Source organism: Dromaius novaehollandiae, chromosome 3, assembly GCF_036370855.1.
Source record: "Dromaius novaehollandiae isolate bDroNov1 chromosome 3, bDroNov1.hap1, whole genome shotgun sequence".
NCBI classification, from domain to species: Eukaryota; Metazoa; Chordata; class Aves; order Casuariiformes; family Dromaiidae; genus Dromaius; species Dromaius novaehollandiae.
Window position 1 is genome coordinate 88669807 of NC_088100.1, and position 24920 is coordinate 88694726.

Here is a 24920-nt window from a genome sequence, read left to right on the forward strand (position 1 = left end):
CTTTAACTACACTACCCACTCAATAAGGTTTCAGGCCTCTCTCGTTTAAATCATATAGAAGTATTTGAAGTGAGTGTGGAATCTTGTGATATGGGAAACTGAATTCCAAGTTTTATTTTCTGGCTAAGTATTGCATAAAGGGGTTTATGGTGGTTTAAAATCACTAATATGTCAGGCGTCTCAGGGGTGATCAGGTTTTCAGAATGGAAAACAGAGGCTTCTTTTGCAGCAAATGAGAGGATGGGGGAGTACTGGGACTGCAGATTGCTGCAGTATGGGAAAAGGAACAAATTCCTGATCCTGTATTACCTTCTGATCTGGAAAGCAAAGTATACTCACAGTCTGGCTGCGTGCAGAGTTTGCTTTTCCAGATACCCAACAACCCAGGCACCCAGGCTGCAGGGTGTTAAGATATACAATCACTTTTCTCAAAAAGATGGGAGAAGACACCTCACATACACTTTTCATCCAAGAAGTATAATTTGCTCATATGAAATGGGAAATGCCATATTATATGGATAACAAACAATCCTAGTACCAGCTGATGGGTTTTGGAGTCCCTCCACAGGGCCACACTGATTCCTTGTACAGTGAATACCAGGCCCTCCTCCATGAAGCCCTTATTCTGAAGAAAGCTCTAAAAAGATGAACCTACATTCCTGATAGGAACTACGATGAAAGAAAATTGTCTAGGAAGTCCTATCCGTGGAAAGATGAGGCAACCAGGGCTTAGAAGATGAGCAATTCTGGAAGAAAACAACATCCTTATGCTCTTTGTAAATAGGAAGAAAAAGACTGCTTCCCTTTTAAAGGTCAGCAGTAACACAAATTTTGCAAAATCAGATTGACTTTTTGAGATAATCTTATAAAAGCATTATTTGAATCATAACATCTTTAGTGGTGGCTTTCTCAAGAGTAAGCTTCCACATCATCCACCCTGTAATGGGATGCACAGTAAGTCTTTGATCAGTAAGTAGCTTCCTCATTCAAAACCATAACCTGTTGGATGCAACAAAACCATAAGCCTGTGTGTGCTATGGAAGCATAGTAAACCATCCACTGTCCTTCACCTATGTCACTAACTAGGAACTGATGTGATGCAAAAGCAGTTTGCTGACTTTCTCCCATGTTTCTCTGATCTGAGGCAGTTCATGTTGTTCCTGGTACGACCAAGGTTTTGCTTTGATTGTGTTGTAGTAGTGCACAAAGATGTCCGTCAGATTTGGAATCTTATCCATTACATTAAACAACACTTGACAACAGTGTGAAGTTGAACTATAGTATTTGATCAAAGGCTTTTAATGGGATGCCTAGCCAATGTCCAGCTGTGTGCTTATCAGCAGAAGAAGCAAGGGCAGACCACTGATTTGCAAAAATTTAGCCAAAATGTTTCTAGCTGTGACACTGCAGAGATGTTATTTTCTTATCTGCACCTTTATAGGTGGTATGTCTCTCCCTGTCTCTGTCTTGCTTTTATTGCCTATACATTTTTATCTTCTATTTCAGGGGCTGACGTTTACAGAATGAATCACTGTGCTCTCTTAATTGCAGTGAGCATGATTTGCCTCTGCTGAATTCCAGGTTGCTGCTGATATAATTCCATTCAAAGCAATAGAGATTTACAATTGTAAAGTGAGAGTATCACAGTGCTGATTGTCCCAGCTGCTGTCTTTCTCGTGTTCTCCTTCTCCTCTCCTCTGTCTGGTCTAAAAGTAATTTGTAGTAAGAAATACTATTTTTTCTTATACTTAGGGTGATACATGACAGGGGGCAGATTGCAGTTGTTTGTTACAGTGATAGAGAGAAGGGAGACGGAAGGGTCCTACTGCAGGCTGTCCAGTGCTCAAAAGCTTTTCCTATACAGCAAATGGGAGAGCAGCGTGAAAGGTACTGTAGAAATGTATAGGTGTACTTTGGCAACTATTTTGTTTGGTCTTACTAGGAATTTCTGAGGTAGGTGCCCAAAGAAAGAATTACTAGAAATATTTTTCAAGTCCAACAGAAAATGCTGTCCACAAGATTCCTAACCTGACATGCTGATTTTGTGTCTTTGGGATATTTATCATGAAGGAGGCAGATGAACCTAATTTACAGACCTTCTCATCAAGGAAAGACCTTCAGAAAGAAGGTAATGCAGCAGCCTGATCTCTTGTATTAGAGAGCGCCATTACTAAGTGAGGGGTCTCTTGCCAGAGTAATCTTGTTCTTGGTTTTCCCAGCATTCTCTCAGTTGTCATCCACTGTCCTGTTTTGGACAATAGAAACAAAGAGGGAGAAGTATTTTTTTAGCCTACTGTTTGTTTTGAGGATGAGGCGCAAGATTTTTAGAAGAATGTGTGACCTGCCCCTTCCTAATTCCTCTGATTTCCCCCCATCTTCCCATCAGTTTCAGCTGTATTTTATCAATATGGAACACAAGTTACTGGCACTTTATTCAGGTGGACCAGAGATGTGAATATGGGTATTACAAACAAATGAGTAGAGGCTGAGTTCCCAGTGACGTGAAACAGCAAAGCCATTTCTGGGTCGTCTTTTACATATGACAGGATGCATTTAAAGGAACTCTTTTGACCTAAAATTTTGAACCATTGTAACTAACTTATTTTTTCAGTTTTTTTAGAGATATTTTAAAAAAATTACTTAAGAAACAAAAATACTTGTCAAATACCTTTTTAACTTATCAATTCACCAACTCTATGAGAAGTGCCCACAGAATTGAAAATCAATTAGTTTTCACTGAAGTTTATACAGATTATAAGCAAAAAGCTGCAGATTAAAGGCTTTACATCTCTTACAAATTCTGCCTGTTGGTGTCCATGTCACACCTCTCTACAATTCACTTGTTTCCAGCAAAGACTTACTACTTCGTGTGATGTATTTAATTTAATGTTGTTTTTCATTTTGTTTGCATGGAAATAGAAAGACAAGAACAAAAGGTTTATTTAGATAATAACAATAAATGCCAATAGTAATACGGTTTTCCAGTTTTGTAATTTTTCTCAATAATTCAATCTGCAGCGTGATTAAAGTAGGTTAAATGTTAAGGTCAGCTCCCAAAGGAAGTGGGGTCTGAGCTAGCGGAATGCTGAGCATTCTTGCAAAAGGCTGGGCACATAAAATTTCCACTGCAATTGGTTGGACATAAGGACATTGAGAGCCTTGTAGAATCGCTTCCTCAATCTCCAGTAGACAGAGGAAGAAGATCTTGTAACAAAGTTCTAAAGCAGCTTGGATGAAATCTTTGCCCGTTCTTTTCCCTGTCAAGAAATGTGGATTTCGGTCAATTAGATCACTTCACCTTGTGCTGATTTAGTTTATTTCCTACTGGGAAGGAAACAAGAGCAAAGAATCCTTTAAATGTGTTTTGGTTAAACACTTGCAAAAAGAAGTAGATCTCATTTATTCCATTTGAAATTGTCGTTTGAAGTTTACTTCACTTTAGTTACTTTTAAATTAATGTTCTAAAAATGAGATATTTCATTTTGAACTGACTAAAATGCTCAGACTGATCCTAAGATATTTTGTTGATACTTTTCAGAGAAAAGGTATCTTAAAAGAAAAAAAACCAAAATAATAAAATAATATTTTTATTGTTCTCAGAACTACAATAACATTTATTGCATGGCATCATAGGACCACACAAGCTAGGAGGAATCTCTTTGACCCTCTGCTTAAAACAGTGTCAGCTCTGGGTTTTATCCAGTCACGTCTTGAAATCCTCCAAGGACAGTGACTGCACAGTCTCCCTGGGCAGCTTGTTCCACTGCCTGGCCATCTTCAGGGTGAAAAAGCTTTTCCTTATACCTCATCTGGATCTCTCTCATTTCAACTTACGGCCTTTGTCTCTTGCCCCCTGCCTTGCAGCGTTGTGAAGAGCCTGGCTCCGTCTTCTCAACACCCTCCTCATAGGTACCGGGGACTGCTGCTAGGTGCCCCCAAAACCACACTAACTATTTGCGTGATTCTGCTCAGCAAATGTAGCTTAAATTACTCTTTGTCTTTGGAACGAGTCTGTGAATTTCTATGTGCTTCAGCATCTCTCCGTGATGGTGGGATCATAACACTTCTTTCTTCTGTTGTGTCTGACTTGTTTATAAGCTGTTGTCGCTGGACTGATTTTAGCACATGTGCAGTCTATTAAAATGGCAACCACAGTCTTGGACCCTAACATATACACAGTGATGGTGATAGTCTCCAGTGCTTGAAGAGCTAAATTACTTCGGGAAGCTGTAGCTGCCTTTTTCTTACCCACCTGGAGCTTTTTTAAAATATAATCTATTAGAAACAAGTCATATATTGTGAAAGGCATGCTGTGCTTTAAGCTTTTGTCTCCTTGAAGCCATTTGCCTTATTCATCCCTGAGCGGTTTATTTCTTTGCTGTCTGTTTCTGCTGTGGTCAACAGGAGAAAGGTGAACTTGGAAAGACCAAGAGAATGCTGAGGACAAATGCAAGACATAGTCTTGGATATATGTTAGAGAAAAAAAATCAGTAACTGTAATATGGGTACATTTAAAAATATTCCTTTAGAGTGGTGCCTATTTTAGACCACCCTCAAGAGAACCCAAATTCTCCAAAAACTATCACTATTTCAGAGGTGATTTAGATAAGTTTAAGGCAAGACTTTCAGGAGCTATTAGAAGAAATATTTTAAAATTTTTACTATGTCAGGAGATTGCCCATCTGAGGTGGTTTTAAGTGCATTGAATTTCAGTGCATCCGTGTTGTCAGAATGGTTTACCATATGCATGCTGGTATTATTTCAAATGCGATGGCCTGAAAAATATTGATGAGGCAAAGAAAACTGTAAAGCTTACCTGCCCTTGTGGTCTTCTGTATCTGTTTAATTCTTCTGCCAACCAGAGATTTAAACAATGACAAAATGGACTGTGAATCAATGTGCTGGTTGCTTTTCCTCCTGGTGTTATGAAAGGTTTTTGCTGAATGGGCCAGAGATGAAGCAAAATAACTTTCTGCACAGTGTGTGGTCAGGCATTAGCATCCAAGGTAATGGAATAACCTCAATCTTATAAGCCCCATAAAACTCACAAATAAAAAAATTGCTTTATGTGGTTTTAAGGACTGTTATTAAATGGCCAGTGGTTTGTGGGCGTCTCATTGCAAAGCTTGGGTTACTCTCATCTTTGAGTTGTCATCACTGTGATAACTTCTCAATACGAAGAGAAGCAGCTATGGACGGGCTAACCAGGAATCCTTTCCCACGGTTTGAGGCTGGCCAGGTTTTCTTAGATGCTGGGAAAAACTGTTTGCCAGTCATCCCTGGTGGTACTTCCAGGAGAGGACAGTATAACTATACACCCATGCCCCTAAGTATTTTCCAGCTAACACTTGAAGAGTGACAGTTCTGAGCATGTTTCTTGTTTTACGCAATAACAGTGCAAATATAAAACAGTGCATGTCTCCTTCCTTATTACTTAATGACCATGCTGGTGTCTTATGATATAAATCTTAAGTAGATAAAGGTAATACTTCTTAAAATCCGAAACTTGAGCAGGACAGAGCTCGTTTCTGACTTTTCCTTGAAATATGCTACTGCCCTTGCCCTCAGCTCAGGGCAGTAGAAATTGAGGCTACTCTGATCTGTGGTGGTCAGGCTCCTGGCTCAGAAATTTTCCCATTTGACTTGAAGATGCATTGCCAAGTAACCATGGAAGTAATTGGTATGTGCTTACATTTGAATTCGTTTGAGTTACAGTAAATATAGCTGTTTTTCTTCCCATATTAAACTAGTGCTAAACATCTGATTTTATTTTATCCAAGTGTAATGGTTCAGCTTGCTTCATGCATTAAGCATGCAGTGACACTTATCCAACTCATCTTCAAAGCTTTACAAGAACAAAATAGTGCTGAGCACTGCAATCTGTGTGACTACCTTTTTTTAAAAAAGCATTTTTCAGAGAGAAAATAAGCTAGATTAATTATAAATGATATCTCTACCCAGTCTTTAAAAAAAAATGAAGTGACTGGTGATTTGTCTTCTGTGTATGGGTGAATATGAACATTTTAGAGTTGGATCCTTTTGCCATCTTCTATTGGTCACCCAAATCACTATTTGCACTAGAAATGCAGGTTGCTTATGTGTATCTGCAGTCAGTGACACAGCAGGAAAGGTTACTATGGTCGTTTTTATAGTTTGTGTGGTGAGCTGGGTCAGCAATGCCTGAAATTTAGGAATAGTATTAAGAAGAGAAGAGAAAGGAGGAGGAGAAAAAGAAATGGGGAGAAATGGAAGAAAGTAGTAATGATCTTTTTTCCCAGTAAGTGTATCAAGCTATTGAGTTAAGATGTAGTTTTCTTGAAGGGTACTTTTTAAGGACAAGGGTAAAGTTTCCTGTAGAAGTTTGAAATGTGATAGTTTATTTGATTTCTTACTTTTTTGGGGTAACTCCCCTCTGTGCATGAGAGCTAACTGATGATCTTGTTGCCAAAGATGGAAGGAAGTCTTGTCACTGAATCAAAGGTTTTCAGGAACTTTTAGGGTAGGTGAAAAGATTTTTGCTGGAGTACAGTAAGATCTGGTGAAAAGAACCTTATGGCTCAAACAGTAATGACATGTGAAGCGGTTTGTTTCATATCTTGTCAGATCCTTATCCAAAATTGAGAGTTTCACTCAAGTGACAGCAGTGTAGACTGAGAGTCATTTGTCCTGCAATATGTGCTTGTGTAGGACTATGAGCTTCTTACTAAGCATCGTATTGATCTTCATCTTGGTGCAACTCAAGATCAGCTCTGTTGTTAGCAGATTTACCCAAATTTGAACTTGATAAAAGAACAGGTCTGAGCTGTTAATTCCACTAAGATTGCCTGTGTCCTGCAAGCCTCAGGTTTTATAAGACATGTCCTGAATAAAAACCGAAGCCCTGTTTTTACTGTGTGTTAGAATTAAATAGTAACTTAAAAATAATGAATTTCTGGGCAGTTATAACGCAGCTCCAGGGGAGAGCCCATTCACTAAGGCGCTATGGTCAAAATGTCTGCATTAACCACCCAGGAAGTAAAAGATTGCAGCCTGGCATAACTTTATTGTTGCTATGAAATTGAATGCACACATAAAAATAAAGAGAACAATAAGGGGCAAGCGTTTACTGGGCATTAGAGAGATGTTTATTATACCTTCTACAGCATAAGCAGAAAGCTCAAATTATCTCCAGATTTTTAAAGCATTGTAAAATAATTAAACATAAATACTAAGAATCTTACTGGAACTACAAATCCAGGAAACATTCCTCTGAGGATTCTTGTTTCATTCTTTACACGTCTCACCAGGCTACAGTACCACAGCCCTGCGTTTGGTAACGCAGAGAATTAAAGCAGAGGAGTGAAGTTGCCCTGATTCTCTTTCATGGCCTGTCAATCCTGTTGGAAGGCAGGGAAGGTGGGCCAGGAAGGGATATGGCTAGCCAACCACACAAAGCTGTAGCTCCGTCTTCTCCCTCTCAGTCTGAATGAGAAAAACTGTTCCATGTAAAGGTGTGAGAATAAGCCCTTGGAGTCCTTCTTGCAGTGTGTGTGGAGCAGGTGATAGCCTCCATTTGCAGCAGATGATGGAGAGGCAGTCTAGCCCCTTGGGCCAGAGAACTGCTGTCCACTTGTTGGTTAAACATGCTGTAAAACATCTCCGTTCTCTTTGCTTTAGCATAGTACAAAGGAAGCTGTGCCTCCCACCCCCCAGATCATTGCCCTCTGGATAGAAAGATGAGGTCTGGCCTGAAACTGCGTTTAGTACCATCTGCCTCAGGTTTTAAGGTAGGGGAAGTGCTTGTCCTAGTAGTTCAGACATATCAGCCTGAAGTATCATCACATCAAGTAAGTGTGATTTAGAGCACCCTGTGGCATTAGCCAGATCAGGAGGTTAAAGCAGTAGCACCCAAGCCAAGGCAGGGCAAAGGCAGGTACGAGACCTCCCCTTTTGGTGGTAGTGCCTTCTAGGTCAACTCAGCTGTAATGTCACCTTAGTGACCCTGCATGACCAGTATAGATGATTGGGAGAATCACTTTAGATGATTATTCAAAGCTGCTAGGTTAGATCCCTAAAATTAGGTGATGTAAATACCTGCATGAATGTCCTGTTTCCGGTTTGCATAGGCAGCATGTAACTGATATAATTCAGTATCTAAAAACCCTGGGGAAGAAGCAAGTGTTGAGTGACCCTGTGTCCTAACAATCAAAACTGTCCTTTTCTTATGGGAAAAAATATATATATTTTGTGTGGGTGAAAGGTTAGTATTTTGTCCTGGGCTTTGGATGCGCTTAATGTTAGCCACTTGGAGAAACTGCCAGCCTGCAGAGCCATTCGAACTGCCAGCAGGATATATGACTTAAAGGAACCCACCTCCTACTGCGCCTGACACAAAGAGTGCTTGTTCTTAATTGTAACGATTAGAAATGGCAGTAATGTGAATAGTAATAGCAGAAGAAGAATGAGCTCATCTTTGTCAAAGCAGTCAAAAAAAAGAGAAACATGAAGCCTGCCTGCTTATAATTTTGCTGTATGCTGTTGGCTCTTATCTGAACTACAGCTACATGAGGACCTGTGTGATATGATGACTCATTTTAAATAAACACATTAATTCCAAACAGAAAATATACCAGGAACCCATATTTGCAAGCATTCAATGGGAAATAATCAAAACTAATGGCAGGCTTCCAGTATACTTTTGTTTGACATTATTTCAATTAACAAAACTACTTTGCAGATTACAGCTTCTGTAGTAGGTGATACATGACCATTATGTATTGCAGGGAGGCTTTATTGGTCTTCTCTTTAAGTAGTGTAACACACCAACTCCTTTTGCTGCAGGAAAAATTAGGGTCCAGATTTATTAAAAAAAAAAAAAAAAAAAAAAAGGCTATCATGACTAGGGCTTTTTGTGTTGAGGCAGAGGCTGAGGAATGATGTCTTTCACTTTAGATGCCCAATCAAGACCATAGGAACTGTCATATATCAGTGTTTCATGCTGGGTAACCAACACTGTTGGTCACATATGTAGATATATTTTACTACTAGTGACATAACTGGACAAATACATTTAGGAAGTTTCTTCAGGAGACTGATTTCCAAACTAAACTTTTGTCCATTTTCTAAGCCAGCGCTAGGATACAATAGGCAAGGCAGTTCTGGATAAGAAAAGTTAGAGTTTTGATTACCAGGTTTTAATTACTGGGCTCGTAAAGTCAGCCTATCCTCTGGTAAGACATCACTTGCACACAGAAAGCGTTCATATCTTTCTCCTTGAAAGATGCACCCAGCAGAGAGGCATTTGCGTTACAAAAGGAAATTTATACCTCCAAATAACGAAGATAGATACCAATATAATTATTAGATAACAAATAGATATTTAGTTCAATGAACATTGCAAAGACAGAGATTAAAGTTAGTGAGTGCATGATAGTTTAGCCTCCACAGCTTGAGAGCCATATTCTCAGTGTAAAATAAAATTTGAAAGTGAGCATATTTTCAGTTTTTATTTTGTCAGAAAAACTGCTCTATCAGCTCAATGACCTTTGTAATCTGGATTTCTGTTTCCAAGGGTGACAAGTACTGGATGCATCAGAGTATAGTATAAAAATCCAATAATGAATAATTATACAAAGATATGCACCTAAGGAGGTTTTTTCCAGATGTCAGTGGCAAAGGGCTGTATCATGTACTGAAGCATAAGAGTCAGTGTTCCTTATCAGCAATAATCTTTGCTAACACAAGTGCAAATTATATTCTTGTTATTCACATAAATCTATAATCTCCTCCTGATTCTAACAAACTTGCTGATCTTACTGATCTCTAGCTTGGCAGTGAGTCCCAAAGTTTTAATTATGCCTTGGATGACATGTGAAAAATACATATTTTTAGCATCCGAAATAGGTGGCCCTTGAATTTTATTAGCAGTACCTGGCTTCCTGAAGTTCGTGGTCTTACATGGATTTATGCCAAAGGAGGTCCCAGTCCACTCTGCTGAAGCTGGAGATACATGACCATTATGTATTGCAAGGAGGCTTTGTTGGTCTTTTCTTTAAGTAGTGTAACACACCAACTGTCTGGGTTTTTTTTCCTCTGACTATTGCTGAGCAGCAAGTGGGCCTGCTTCTTATGGAGTTGTCCTCAGAGTTTCTGAAGTTACTCTCTGTTAGCAGCTAAAGTTAGTTTAGAAACCATGAATGTTCAAACTGGGCCTTCTGCTGTGTTTGCTTGCATGTGTCTTTGTACTTTAACTGTTTGCCCAGTTACCTGCGTTAGGTATTTCTACAGTTTACCATAATGCCTTTTATTTTGTCTAAAGAGTTTTGTCAGCTTCATGGTTCATTCATGGGTTGCTTATAACTAATATGAATAGCTTTCTTAGCAGAGATCATTGGATCACCCTAGCACTCACTTTGTTCCTTGTTTAAAAATGGATTATTTAATCCATTTCTGTTAACTTATCTCTCCAGATAGGTTTCCGAACGGTGTAGTTTGCCAGCTAACTTCTCAGAATTACCTCTAATAAGCTGGTTTATTTTCATTCTTTCAGTAAATTCTACAGAGGATCTTAGGCTTTCATAAAGTTCATACCAATCATGAATTGGCTTCTACTGGAGCAAAGAGAGCTCTACAGTGAATGTTTTTGAAAATCCTAGCCTGTCTGTGGAGTTTTCAAGAAAACAAAATCTGTCACCATTTCTGAACAGGTGGGAGGTGCAAAGCATTCTCACTGCCCAGCATCACACCTTATTAAACTTCTGTTCTAAAAAGTAAACCCCCAAAACATGTCCCTTCAACTAATGAACTCAGTCTTAGCTACAGATCAGCTGGGCATTCAAAGCATTTCCCCTTTCCTGCCAGCAATCCATCTGTTTTATTTGGATTGAACTTTAATCAGCTTTTTAACACCCCGTCTGCAATCTCAAACCTTGATCTCGCAATTATTTCCTCTGCCACAAATCTTTTAAGCTTTCACAACATCTCTAGCAGCTTGTTTACAGCGGGACTCTCAGGAAAAATAATCCAAATTAGCTAAGGGTGTGAATCCAAAGTGTGTTAGCTAAACTGCATTAAATCTGGACCTGAATTCACTTAAATCAAATTAAAGGCACTTAAGTTGTGAAGGAGTGCCTCCACACAGAGGCCTAAGACAGCACCAATTACCCACTTCAAAAGTTGAATCTGGCTCAAGTTTCCGGTGTGCCTCTGTGGAGACGATCCCTACTGCAGCTGTGCTCCACACAGCCTGGACGTGGTTTGCATTGAATGGGAGCACGTTGCGCACCCGTGCTCAGTTTGTAACTGCCATCGCTTGGCTTAGGACAGACGCAGTGTAACTCAGAGTGATCAGCTTCTTGCCAATACGTAGAACCATCCTGCCATCATCGGTATTGCAGTTACTGCAGTAGTATGCATAGTCTCAAGTGGAAATCAGAGTCCTATTATACTAAACATTAAACAAAAACTAATTAGCTTCTCTTGTACAAAGAGCACAGTATAAACAGATGCTGGCTGAACTGGATGGGCAGCTGGAGTGATACTCAGGTCTCCTGAGCTCCTGCCTGGGCAGCCGGGTTGTTCAGAGAGTCTGCGTGGGAGAGCCCTGAGTGCAGACCCCTAACTTGCCCGGAAAAGTCAAATGTGAGAATTTCTAACTTCCTGTGCTAAGATTGTGTGGCCAAATGAGTTTTGACTTGGATGACCAACTGTGTTCAGAGCAATGCTAGCTACCCCGGCTAAATGATTTTAAACTCATGGAAATGTGCTCACAAAAAAACACACTGTACAGGTTTGTGTCATCTTGCAGCCCACAGCTGGTTAAAATCTCCTGCTCTTCTCAATCAAATGCTCTGGGAATTACCTGAGGCTACTGCCTTTTCGATCCCCTATGAAATTCAGTGAACTCTGATAGGATTCATAAATGGTTTTCTAGCCCTCCACCCATTGATTTTCTGTCCTTGGGGAAAAACAGAGAACCCCATGAAGCCGTGAGATGCAGTTCATTGTTTTTTTCATACATTTTGCCAGTTGCAGCCCCAAAGTATAAAATAAAATTCATGTTCTTCTATTTGAATGTTATCTCAAAGGTTATAACTGTCAAACTAAAATATAGTTCCCAGGTTTTGAAAAGGCCAGATATCTTCCAACAATGTTTTTTGTTTAAGAAAAATGTCAGCTATGGACTTGGTTGGTTCAAGAAGTGGTTTGTATTACACTATCAGCTTAGAAACAGGAACAGCATAATGTTGGGAAAGCGTATAGTGACAAGAGAGGTAATGGCTCAGTCAACTTAGAAAATGTTTTGTAGGAGATTTATTTTTACCCAAGGTGAGTTAATGAGACAGTATGTAAGTCTTAAGTGGGTGGAGCCACTGCCTATTTTTAAGAATGGGCTACTGAGCTTGACCATGTAAACACAGTAGTATGTTTCTGAGTGTGTTTGGCCAATATTGGTATTTTTAGTTGTTACGCACAGTACAAGATTTTACTTAACATAATGTTACAGTGCAGCTAGAGCATACTGAAAACCTTGATTCAGAGAGAACAACTTTAGCAAAGCATTAGTGATGGACAGCATAAAGGCTGAAATCACTAAGCCCTTTCAAGCCACTGAAATGTTGCTAGGAAAAGGAGAAAATGGTGCTTTTTGCTTTAGTTTTGGCCAACATGTTTTGATTATGTTTTCAAAGGAAAAAAGGCAGAGCATCTTAAAACAGAGGGCTAGGTTATGAACTGCAGTCTGTAGGCCAGAAACTTCTGAATTGTAATTCTGTGTCAGGTCAATTAAAATCTCCTAGTGTTTTTTATTAGAAACTAATCTGTCTGGAACAGTTTTGCATTTGCCATAGGCTAAAAGAATACACACTGGCAATGCACACAGTGCACCCACAATCAGCAGACATACGGCAACTTCAAGCCTAGCGGTAACCTGTTCCTGTATCTGAGACGTCTGATATAAACACAAGATACATACATATTGAAAGGAGTGTGTATATATAAAAAAGCTTATTTATTCAGTCTTTTTTCCCCTAATTCCTTTGGTTAAATTAATTTAATCACTCTTAGAAGTTCAGGGTTGGGTAATATGCATTGATACTAGTGCAATGGAGCTACAGTTTCATAAAACTTAGGAGGATTTAGAATTACTGGTCTTGCCTGGCCCACTTCAGCAAGGTAAGGAGAGCTACTGTCAACACAGAGTGCTTTTACACTGATCTTAAGTCACAATTTGTCTGCCAAAACAAACAACATGAAAGAAACCTCCTGAACTGTTACATCCAGCTCTCCTTCGAGATGCTACGTTACCCTGTTGATATGGCTCTGTTTAAAGTGCCCATTTTAAAAAAGGGAAAACTCTGGGACAGCGTGATTAATATCAACATCATCACTGGGCAACGCAGAATGCGCAAATGTGCTGGAACAAAACAGCTACAACAAAGGCTGAATGTTGAATTGTGTCTCTCTCAAAAAAAAAAAAAAACATATTGCAAAACAAAAGCACTGAAGAGTTCTGTACCAGAAAAGTTTGGCTTTTTATCTGGTGTCCATACAAACTTCAGCATTCTTATCCAAGTGTATTGTATTAATAAAACTAAGTCTTAATTTATTTTCCCTGCTTAGTGGTTAATACAGCTGTAGTTGGTGCATTTGTCTCCATCTCACTACACGCAGCAAACTTTCCATTGGTCACCATTTATTCAGTTTTAGACTAGCTTTTGTTTTAAAAGGTGATAAAATTTTAAAGTAGCTAGAGCAAGGTTGCTCACAGCTTGGCAAATTCACCTGAGCATTTAATACTAATTACCATAACAGTGGCTGCTGACTTCCAAACATTGCACAAGTATTCATTTTCCAATCAAAGGCATGTGAATGACAGACAATTCTTTGTGAACCATTCAGTGACTGAACTTAATTTTATAACATAAATTGCTGTATAGCTCATTAATTTAATTGCAGATTTTGATGCTTTCTTGCAGCCTGAATTGTTTCAGTAGCTGAGATAGTGACAGAGGCCTGATTCTGACCGTACTTAATGCAGACTGGTTAAATTTGGAGAAACTCTGTGAAGTCAGAGAAGTTAAACCAGTAATAATGAGTAAAGAACCAGAATTATAAAACTGTTTGGGTCAGTGAGGGCAAAACTGAGATCCTACATAAATGGGAACCTGATAAATACATTTTTTATTCTTGACTGCTTCTAATATTGATTTGGGTTTTTTTTTAAGCTTGCTCTTGTCATTTTTTCTACAGAGCTGCTCAGAAATTGAACCTGTCTTCCAAAAAGAAGAAGCATAGGCCTTCTGCACCAGCAGTTCCTGAATCTCCTCTCTTCTCCACCAGCTTCAGCAGTATCCTTCAGACCTCCCCGCCCCCTGCACCACCATGTTTGTTGAGGGCAGTCAGCAAAGTGAAGGATATCCCCGGAGTGGGCAAGGTAGGCCTTGCGAGTATCACTAAGATGCTTGTTTTCTTTGGAAAGAGATTTTTTTCTGTGCAAAACATTAAGGAAGACCATTGTGCTTTCTTGGTTGGCTTCACTGAAATTTGTCCCCAAGCATACGTTCAAAAGCTTGACAAAATTATTTGCTTAATGCAAGTGAAATTCTAATAAAGTTGCAGTGGACTTTAACACAGATGGACCCAATTCTGCAGCCATAATCCACTAAATGTACCTGCTTTGGGACCACAGTGCTACTAGGTGTTTATAGCATCTATTCCGCTAGGGTTTCTGGAGCAGGTTAGTCTCTGTGACTGTATTTAAACTGTGTAGCAGGTGCTTGCTGTGGCATACTCTGGGTTCCTGATCCCCTCACTGTCCAGACTGGTAACTTGGCTGGACGCACTGTAATTTGCTTCTGGCTCATGTATCTGGGCTTTCTTCCAGTACAGTCATGACAAGGCTTGACTGTGTACCTGAACAAAGCCTATGCTGATAATGATGAACTGCTCCTTTTTCCTTCAGTCGTGTTATTTCCTCCCATTCTCCATGATCAAACCCTATTAAAATACTATTTAGGTATACACCTAAAATGCTATTTAGGTATGTACTTATAAGGGCAAGTGGATGAGGCAGTGGAAAAGGTGGCTATATAGTTTGTTGTTGCTTTGCTGTTTGCCTGAGTGGGGATTAAGCCATTCCTTTCTCCCTGTCACAAATGGAGAGCCTGACACATTACATCTGGGAATACATGCAGGCACTTGCCGAAGATAGTAGTTTGCTTTAATCAAGGTAGTTTCTTATGCAAGCATCTATGCGTGCCGCTTTTCCATATTCATTGAATGCTAAGCGGAAACAATGAATTTGTTGAAAATCCTTCTGTTTAGGAGAGAAATCACACTGTATTATCTAGGAGTACTGAGTACCAGAGGTGCTTCATTATTTCCATTGCTGATTTTGGGTACTCACCTCAGGAAATCACACAATTCCAGTTCTTTCAAAGAACGGTGGTATTACTTTCACAGGTGGTTTATGTGCCTTGGAAAGGGCTTCTAGGATTCCCTCTGCACGGGGCTCCCTTCCTTTCCTCTGAACTAGTAGGTGGGAAGAAAAGTACAAATCTGTCAGGGTTTTACCAAAGTTAGTAGTGATGCATACACTGACTTCAGTGGGAGCAGGAGTAAGCTTGCACCTGTTAGTTGTTCTAAGCATCTGCTATGGCAAACTTTTACAGCAGAAGCTCTGCTCTAAAGAATTCTTACATTTCTGTGCTTGAGACTGGTTGTATCTGAGAAAAAATAGAATTTCTATTGAGTAATAACGAAGGATGTGGTCATGAAAGCAAGGAAGTAATTGTCCTTTTCGACTTGCGTGAGAGCTCTCTGTGACAGGTTTTCACTCTTTCTAAGAAAAGGAGCCACGCACACGCACACGCACACACACCTGTGTCAAAACACTGCAAGTTTGACCTGAACCTCTCTTGCTCCTCTGATTATGGGTTTCCAGTGGACAGGGCTTGGGCAGCAGTTTTCCCATATACCCAAAGAGCGCTATGATTTGCTTCTCCATCAACACCATGTGCCAGAGCAGGCTCCAGGCTTTCCAGCTGTGTAAGAGAAATTGAAATTTTGCAGGCCAGCAGATGAAGAGCTACAACTGGCAGCTAGGTCAAGGCCAGCCCATTTCGGCAGTGGGAAAGGGCTAAGTCAGCTAGAACAGAGATATACAGGGGGAGCCCTGAAGGGCAATTTTGCCGGTGCCAAGGTAACGGTAAGGATGGGGTCAGTCCCTGTTGCTGCTGGAAGGACATACCGCCTCTCACTCCATCACTGTTCCCTTTGGGGAGGCAGCAGTGAGCAGGGATTTGCGTGGTTCTGGTGTTGCTGGAGTGGGGCTGTGCTGCTGGAGGCAGTTTCCTGCTTTGTGTATGCTTGGGGCCAGTTTTGCAATCTGCACTTTAACTCAAGCACAGAATGGAGTCTGCAGAAATATAAAGATGTATTGCATTCATCCTGTGTGCTGTCTGATCACATTCACATATACTGACAAATTCACCCCAGTTGTGACTTGATGTCGATAACTTGAGGTGGAAGCGTTGGGAAGGAGTTTGGATGTTAATCATCATTGTCAAGAGGATATTTCTTTTTAATACAGATTTACCATCCAGTAGTTACCAGAGTATATGAGAGATAGCTAAAAGGTTTTTAAAAAACGTTTTAACACATGCTTCTCCAAAGTAGAAGAACCAAATTAGATTGATCTGTATAATCAAAATAGAGAAAAATCTTTTTTTCTACAACATTTCCATTAGCAAAAGTATGTCTAGCCTGCAGTTTCAGGAATTCAGTTCCATTTCTCTCTTCTTCTGTTTCTCCTAGGCGTCACCCTATAATTATGACCTAAAGCTCATATACTTTCATTGAACTCTTCCTATCAGTTTACCTCTGTAGCATAATTTACATTTTAATATGTCACAGATAGGTGTGAGGCATAATAAGTGAGTAACTGTGGGATAAAAATGTAATTTTTCTGTCAGACTGGGAAAACTTCAGATGAAGCAATGGAATTTTCAGCTTGCTTGTTTTTAATTTATTTTTGGTATTGTTATTTACATATGTTCTGTTTGGTTTGGTGGGCATATATTTTGATATGGCCATGCAAAAAGCTATGCTAATTTTCCCAGCATTTTCTTTCATATGACACTTTCTATAGGAGTTTAAATGTATGAAATGTGGGCCAGCGTGGAGGAAGAGGGTTCAGGAGAGCTAAACTTTATTTTCAGTGACTTGGATTTTCTCTGGTTTGAGTAGAAATAACATTTTATCAATAATCCCAGTATGATAAAAATCTAGTCAGTTTTGGATTTGAATTGGTTAGGCATTTTGTAACATGAGAGTTTTTTATTGGAAAGTCTGGTTTGTCAGAATCGAAAGGCTGGCAATTGCCAAGGCATCTGGCTTTCTGAGATTGCTGGGGACCCTTGCATGCTGACTACCCCAGCACAGGCTGCCCTGCGCTTCCTCGAAGTGATGGTTTTTGCTCTGGAGCTGGGAGCCCCAGGACAGAAGCTTTATGTTACTGGCTGAGCAGCAGCTTTGAAGATCCCTGTCAGTTTGCCAGGGTACGTGGGCATCCAGGAGCTGCAGGATTGGAAGCCAGGATCTTCAAAGCTTAGATTTGGAGGGTAAATTTAATTTCAAAGTTTTCTAGAAAAAAACTTGCTGCCAAATAGTTGCCATTTTAGATTTTCACTTCCACAGGAATTTTCAGGGATTTTACTTTTCATTACAAAATTGATGACAATGATTTATTTAAAATTACAGCCTTTCTTAGTGATGGATCAGCTGTCATGTCTAGGCATGTAATTTTTGCAAGTTAAACTAGAAGGATTTGACTGTAACCAAAATATTCCAAGGTTAATTAGCAGCTCAGTTAGTAGGGGTATGAGTACAACTGAAGAGTCTAGACGGGCAAAGAGAATTAGAGAGTGTGTGTTCAGATTGTGTGCTTCATACCTTTTCCTTTGGTGCACAAGACCTTACACACCAAACCATACCAACCTGGAATTCGGAAGAAATATTACTTGAACACTAACATTCAGCTTCACAGAAGGAGGAGCATGAGGCTAATAATGAAATGATGGGACTATGTAATCACCGTTTTACTTTGATGTTAGATACATCGTTGACCCTAGCAGAAATAAAGCAGTGTCAAACTGAAATAAAGTAGTAAAGGACTGAATTCTTTGTTGGACTCATTTCCAAAAAACTCTCCTTGAAGTAAAGTAAAAGGTGACATGCACATGCGTTTTGGGGTTGCTTTTGCTAGTGTGGTATCCCCACTGTTGTTTCCTCATAACAGAGAGGTTTCTTTTGGGATGAATGACAATCCGGCTCCGTAAGCTGCAACAGCTTGCATAATACTTTTCCTTCTCTCCCTGCTGTCTTTGCGTCTTCCTATTCTGAGCTATTCTCCAAAGGAGAGCGGCAGATTGCTCTGGCTGGATTTACGCATATACATAGAGTGCAGCTACCCTGGATGAGTGTACGTGCAGTTTCTCCAAGTCCTGTCATTTTCTGGAACATGCTCCTTCAGTCTGTTTTGTCCTTTCTGACAATGAGCCAAGAAACAGAGCGAAAAAAGCTTTCCATGCAGGAATAACAAATTATTCCATGACTTCACTCAGATTAACTAGCATGAGGGCATTCTAGTAAGATTTGCTTAGATTTTTTCCCCAACCTGCTTCCCTTCTTTTTCACCCCCATTTTCCATCAAACAGAAACAAAACAAAAACCGTTTTTTGATGAAAGCCTGAAATATTCCTTTTGTGAAAGGTGTTTTGCTGAATACCACATTTCCCATGAAAACCAACTTTAAAGAAAAATTTTCTGCCAACCTTAATAAATAGGTTGTGTTCAGATGGCACAGGGCTTAGAATGAATGGATGTGGTTTCTGAGCTTTCTTTCATTTATTATTTTTCTCTGTGTAGCCTGATAGAATTCTGCCACCAAAAGATAGTGGCCATGTTTGGGCAGAGATTAAATTGCTTTATACTTACATATTGTATTTTGATGTGAATTGTTGGTTTGGGGTTTTATTAATCTGAAAATAAAATAGCAATGTTTGTGCATTTAAAATCATCCCTATGCAAAATGTTTCCACCAGGGAGAAGGAAGTCATCACTGGACTTTCCTCTGGAATTCATTTCAAAGCATTAGCAAAGCCAACTATACTTTGTGATATTGCGATTACTTTTTATTTTTCTGTAGCACCAGGAGTCCTATTGCAGAGCCTAGTCCTGTTTTGCTAAATGATGTATAAATGCAGACCGAAAAATCTGTTTCCGTCCCAGGACGCTTACAGGCTGAGTGTAGGGAGGAAGACCAGACAGAGGGAGAGACAGGAAGCCAGAAGAAACAATGAGGCATTATCAGTCATCTTGATAGCAGGGTCCTCAACACATCAGCAATCTAATATTAGATACCCCTTGTCAAGGTTTGTTGGTGTTGTAGAAGAGGAGATTATTAAAATCTTTGAAGGGGGAGTAATAGGTTACATTGCAGATGCTTTTGAGGAGCCCTTTGGAAGTGTGTAGGGCAGGGTAGGAAGCAGCAAAAAGGAGGTGTTTTTGATAATCTAGTAAGTAAGTGAGAGACTCAGGAGCGGGTCCCCTGGCAGGGGCTGAGCACGGGGCCTGGCTGGGAAAGACGGTGAGCAGCAGCTGAGCAGTGGCCACAGCTGAAGGCCATTAATGCCCGCAAAATGACAGACACTCCCGAGTCGCACAGTGTTCTCTTTACATGTCTGTGCCACATACTAAAGAAGATTCAATTAAAAATCTTTTTACAGTGCCAGGCTCTAAGAATTTAATCTTACTTTAAAACAGAAACAATTTGATTGAAATAAGCCTAAAATTTACTCTTCACTTTTTATTACTCTACGGCCTACCTCATCTCATCATCACCTCGATGAGCATAAACCTCAATGTAGAAATGTCAGAAAGATTTTGTCTGCCTTGAAATTGCCTCCACCAAAATGGCGGGGGATTTTCAGAGAAGCTCAAATGAGGCAGCAGGTCCTCAGAGTACCACTGATGATTAACTGGCAGTCTTACCTCCTTGGCCTAAAAAAAGCAGTGATATCATGCTCTTAAAAATCAAAAGATGGTCTTATGTCATACCACCCCACTTTATACGTTGATTATATAATCTACCCAAGCAGCTGGTCAAGATGCATTGCTTTGTAGATTACTTCCAGATAGGGAAAGAAATTATGAAGGGATGGATCAGGTATTATTAATGCAATTCAATTCCTTTATGAGGAAATATAAAATCTTGGATGCAAATGGAGAAAAGCAACCAAAGGCAGTTTTCCTGCTTACTATACCAGCTCTGTGCAGCCAAGACCTTTATGTCCCATTCCCTCTCCAATTTTAGGTGCTCCGCAGTTACCAGTATTGGTTCAGGCTGTGCCAGGTTTTTCTTGCCCATCTTGATTTTTCTCTCCCTGCTCTCTACTTGAGCTTTTTCTTATTTATGTATATCCCTGCCAAAACTAACAGTGAACAAACCCCTACTGCCCAAGTAATTCAGGTTTCTGAGTATATTTATATGTGTCTTTTAGGAGAACAGAAGTATGTGCCAGTTTTGCATTTGCACACTGCTGTAATTTCAGCTATCTGCCACCTTAAAATAGTGTATTGGGCTTTTCACAAGATAAGGCCAGCACTTATAAGCACTGGCTTTGACATGCTTTAATCCAAACTTTAACAGTACAGAATATGTGTTAGCAATGAGTAAATATTGTATTGGCTATTGCCTGTGACTTGAATAATCTTTGTCCAAATGTTTTCAATAGCAGTGTCATCTCTTTAAACTCTTTATATCTGTGAAAAGTGTGTATCAGTGGAAAGTGTATCAATATATCACTTTCTATCAGTGGAAAGTAAAGAGACATTCTTAGACTTGCATGATTTGCAAAGTGGGTTTGAGGGGAACAAAACTGATGTATGCATGAGGCCCACAAGACACAGGAAATCCCCCTTTGAGTGTTTGCATTTTGACTATCTGATTTGTGGATCTGAGGGTTTGGGGGGAAACATTACTGTGTGCATTAAGCAAGTGTTAATGAAAACCTGTGTTAAGGTCAGTAAAAAAATCAAGCACAACTTGCAAAATATATACTGTTCACTGACATCCATCTTGAAGCTTTTCAAGAGAGAAGTAAGAGAAGATCCTTTGCAAAACTTCATCACACAGGTATATAGGGAGAAAAAGTTAACTGTTAGATGACAAATCAGATTGAAACCCTTTATCACAGAAAACAATTTCTAAGGTCAAAGCTGTTTTCTTCTGAAGTCACCATGGTTACTGAAATGGGGGAAAAAAAAGAACTATTCCATGAGGCATTTAAAGGAGACATATGTGTTCATCATTGTTGTCAACATGACCGTTCTATAAATTAAATAATTAGTTCCACTTGGAATGAAATCCAGGTGGCCTTTTGCCTCCAGATAGAGTTGCTCGTAACTGGGATTTGCCTCAGCAAAAGTATTGGTTGGATCTGGCTGAGACCTTCATGCACTTTGGCTAGAGTCCTGCTAAGTGTGCTTTTCTCGAAGGATTTTTAATACATCAAGCTGCTTTAAGAAAAAGGTGAAGTTCAGAGAAGTTGCAAGTATTGCTATAAGCAACGTTAATCTCCTATATCCCTCGATCATATTTTCTGTGCACAGTTAGTTTGTCTTTCTCTGAGCTAATGCCTATCCTGATTGTGTGAGTGCCCTCCCAGGTTGGAGGAGAAGCTTAGATTGCATTTTTGTTGCCTGTGAGGTATAAGAAAAGGCACATTTGGAAGAAATTTTTACCTGCTCCTGTTTCCACAGTTTAAAGGATAGCCATAATTGTGTTTCCTTCTCTCTCTCAAGTGCAGAAGCTGCTCCTTCATGGAAACTTTTTAATACGTACCATCTAAGCCTGCTAAGGAAAAGCTTGGCCCATTGCCTCCATCCTATGCCACACTAGACAAAATTCCCATATAGGAGAAGCAGGGCTGCATTTGAGCCATATAAAGTAGCCAGCTGCTGCAGGGGGAGAGTGGGTCTCAGCCATACGTATTAATGAGTCTACCAAGGGGAAATGGGTCTATTTTGGCTCACTGGCAAGTAGTTAAAAGCTTAGGAAGCGGCTCTGTGGTTACTGGTGTGATGAGTTGGCACTCCTGGTAAAAGGATTCCCAAGGTCAGCTGGCAAGGAACAGGTCCCAGGGAGAGGAGCTCAGGGTGCATGGCTTTTAGTGCAGTTATTTCCCAGAGCATTGCAGATGCAGGCAAGTAAATGGAGGCAGACACCATGCAATAGGTGTATTTCTGAAAAGGGGAAATCGAAGGCAGAATACCTTTGCTGTCCTTACATCTGACTCCACAAAGTGGAGCAAGTTTGCTGTATAGCATTGAGTGCTCTGTCCATCTGGGCATTGTGTGGTCATGCATGACACTGAGAATATAATTTCCCTTAGGCTTCTCCAAAAATATTGCTGATATGGGCACTAACTAGGAAATGGTCAGAGCAAATATGGATAACAGACTGTTGCTCAGTAGATTCTTTCTTGCCTCAAAGGGTTCAAAGATGGTGTTCTTCCTCTTGGTTACATCTTCCTACACATACCAATGGACGAGCCTGAGAACAAAAGAGATGGGTGGAGGAATTTTTTAGAATTGCACTAGGTAGAGGAAATGTGAAAAAACTATACCTTATTTTGACAATATTTTTTCTTTTATGTGTGTCAGAAGAATAAATCCTTTATGTATTCTTTTGTAATATATTTCACGCAGGTAAACAGCCGTAAAGCCTAGTTTCATACTGTTTATCTTGGTCTGTTTTGTTGAATTTTCCTTCAAATATTCAGAATCAAAGGAAAATTAGCTCACTAAAATCCCTACAAGCTGGTACTGTTAAGTTTTTTGCATTCCTAAGTCACCTTATTTATACAGAGTGTCCTCTGCATTGTCATTGATGTTTGATTTTGCCCACTCAAGTGTGATCTTCAGGATACTTCACTGGGTTCTTGTATGAGGTCACTTAGTGGAGTGAATGAGCGTAATTTGTAGACTTCTAGTTGACTAGAAGCCTTGATATACAGACACGTCTCAATTAATGTGGCTGCTCCAGTGTAGTCCACATAATGAAAAAAGCTACAGAAATCTTTAACATCTGGTCACATATTAAGTATGCTTTTTTGCTTTGAATGTACTTTTATGTTGTTGAAATGGTATCACAGTATAGTAAACCACATTTTTAAATCTCTTAAACATTAAAGTTAATGCAGTTTGAGTGAAGAATAGTGGGATTTTACTAGAGTATAAAAACTCATTGTTTTTAACACTTTGATTTCTTCAAATTTCTTCTGAGCTGTTCTATTTTTATTTCCTTTGCTTTCTAATTTAAGTTATACTGCTTATTATATTTTGGGACATTATGATAGGTGTAGTTTATCACTCCCATTTCATTTCTAAGACTTTCAGTACTGCTTTTTGAAATGCCTTCTTCTTCCCCTTGCCCCCTCCAAATTTCCCAACCCATTAAATTCACATTTAAATCCTTGATGAAGAGGTCAATATAAATCTGGAAAGTCAAGATGAAAGAAACTTAAAATTACAAGGGCTTTTCTAGGACAATGCTGAGCAAGAAATTTAAATGCTGAACCATTTGTGAAACCTGGGATCTTGGTAAGTTTTCTGAGATCTTATTCAAACTGAGGGCAGTGTACATTAAACACTTAACTGTAGGCTTTATTACAGATTTTTTTTGTAAAACTTCCTAAAGCTCCTCTTCCTCTCCCAGCCTTTTTTCTCTGTGTTTGACTCCTCTCAGCATGTGTCCAGGAGCAGTGCTCTGGCACAGACAGGATGGGGACACTGTAGGAGGCTCCAGTATAGCACTGCTGTAACAACATGGACTGAGCCTATTGATTCAGCTACAGGGTTATTCTGCTTTCCATTATCCAAAAGGTTTAGACTTCACTTCATTTCTCTGATACAATGTTGACTCAAATAGGTAACCAGCCCAGCTGAGCGGTGTGTGAACTGCATTTAAATACTGAGAATGCCACGTAAATGAAGCCCTTCTCATTCACTATCTCTTCCCCTTCTTCTCCTCTTCATTTAAGAATCAAAATCATCTTTTGGGAACATCTCTCTGGAGATGTTCATCCATTTTTCTTTTGCTTCTTTTATGAGAAACCAATCTCTCCCTGCTCCGAGTCATTATCTCCCCATCTTTTTCTCAATCTTTAGTGCCCCCATTATTGCACTTCCATAGGATGGGATTCATGTTGCTGACTCTAGCCAACTGAGGACCTTCTGATCTAGGCTGGTCATAGAAATTCCTCCCATAAGTAGTGGGGAGAAGTGGTACCTATGTTAGGAGAGACTGAATTGCCTACCACAAGTTCTTTTCTTGTTCAGTTGATTACAAAGGCAACCTAGACAGCTGCCTTAGAATAAGATATCTGTGTTTTGGCTGGCACGAGTAAGGTGAAATCAGTCTCTCCCTGAGTAGGAACATAGCCGTTTCTTGTGTTCTGCTCTGAAACTTTAACTGTAACATAAACCAGCTACCAGGAGCTATAATAACAAGATTTTTGTAGAAATTTCCAGATAGTTGTTGCCGTCCTCCAGGTGGACATCTCTATCTTCCACTGTCATGTCCAAGAAGCATCACAGGCTCATCAGGCAGGCAATGGCTCAAGGCAGCTCACTGACTGCAGTGGCTCTGCCGTTCATGCATGAAACAGCCAAGTCCTTCAACAAAAGGACCCAAATGGCTTTTGCATTTTCTTGCTGCACATCTGGCCTTCTGTGGACCAAAGGAAGATTGAACTAATCTTTACTGATTTAAAGACAGGAGATGTTCAGGTGTGCTTCTGCCAGGATGGGCCTGTAAAGGCAGTCACTATGTGCATGCCCATAGCGCAAGAGCCGCTGGCCCTCCGATCCCCAAATGT

The 24920-nt window shown here is 39.8% G+C and overlaps 1 protein-coding gene across 1 annotated transcript in view; it reads left to right on the plus strand.

The window, feature by feature from the left end:
- KIF26B (kinesin family member 26B) overlaps positions 1 to 24920 on the plus strand; it is a 311723-nt gene that overhangs the window by 181211 nt on the left and 105592 nt on the right. Inside the window, exon 5 of the mRNA XM_026102604.2 lies at positions 14230 to 14413. Coding sequence (XP_025958389.2) covers positions 14230 to 14413 — 184 coding nt within the window. The remainder of the gene's footprint in view (positions 1 to 14229; positions 14414 to 24920) is intronic.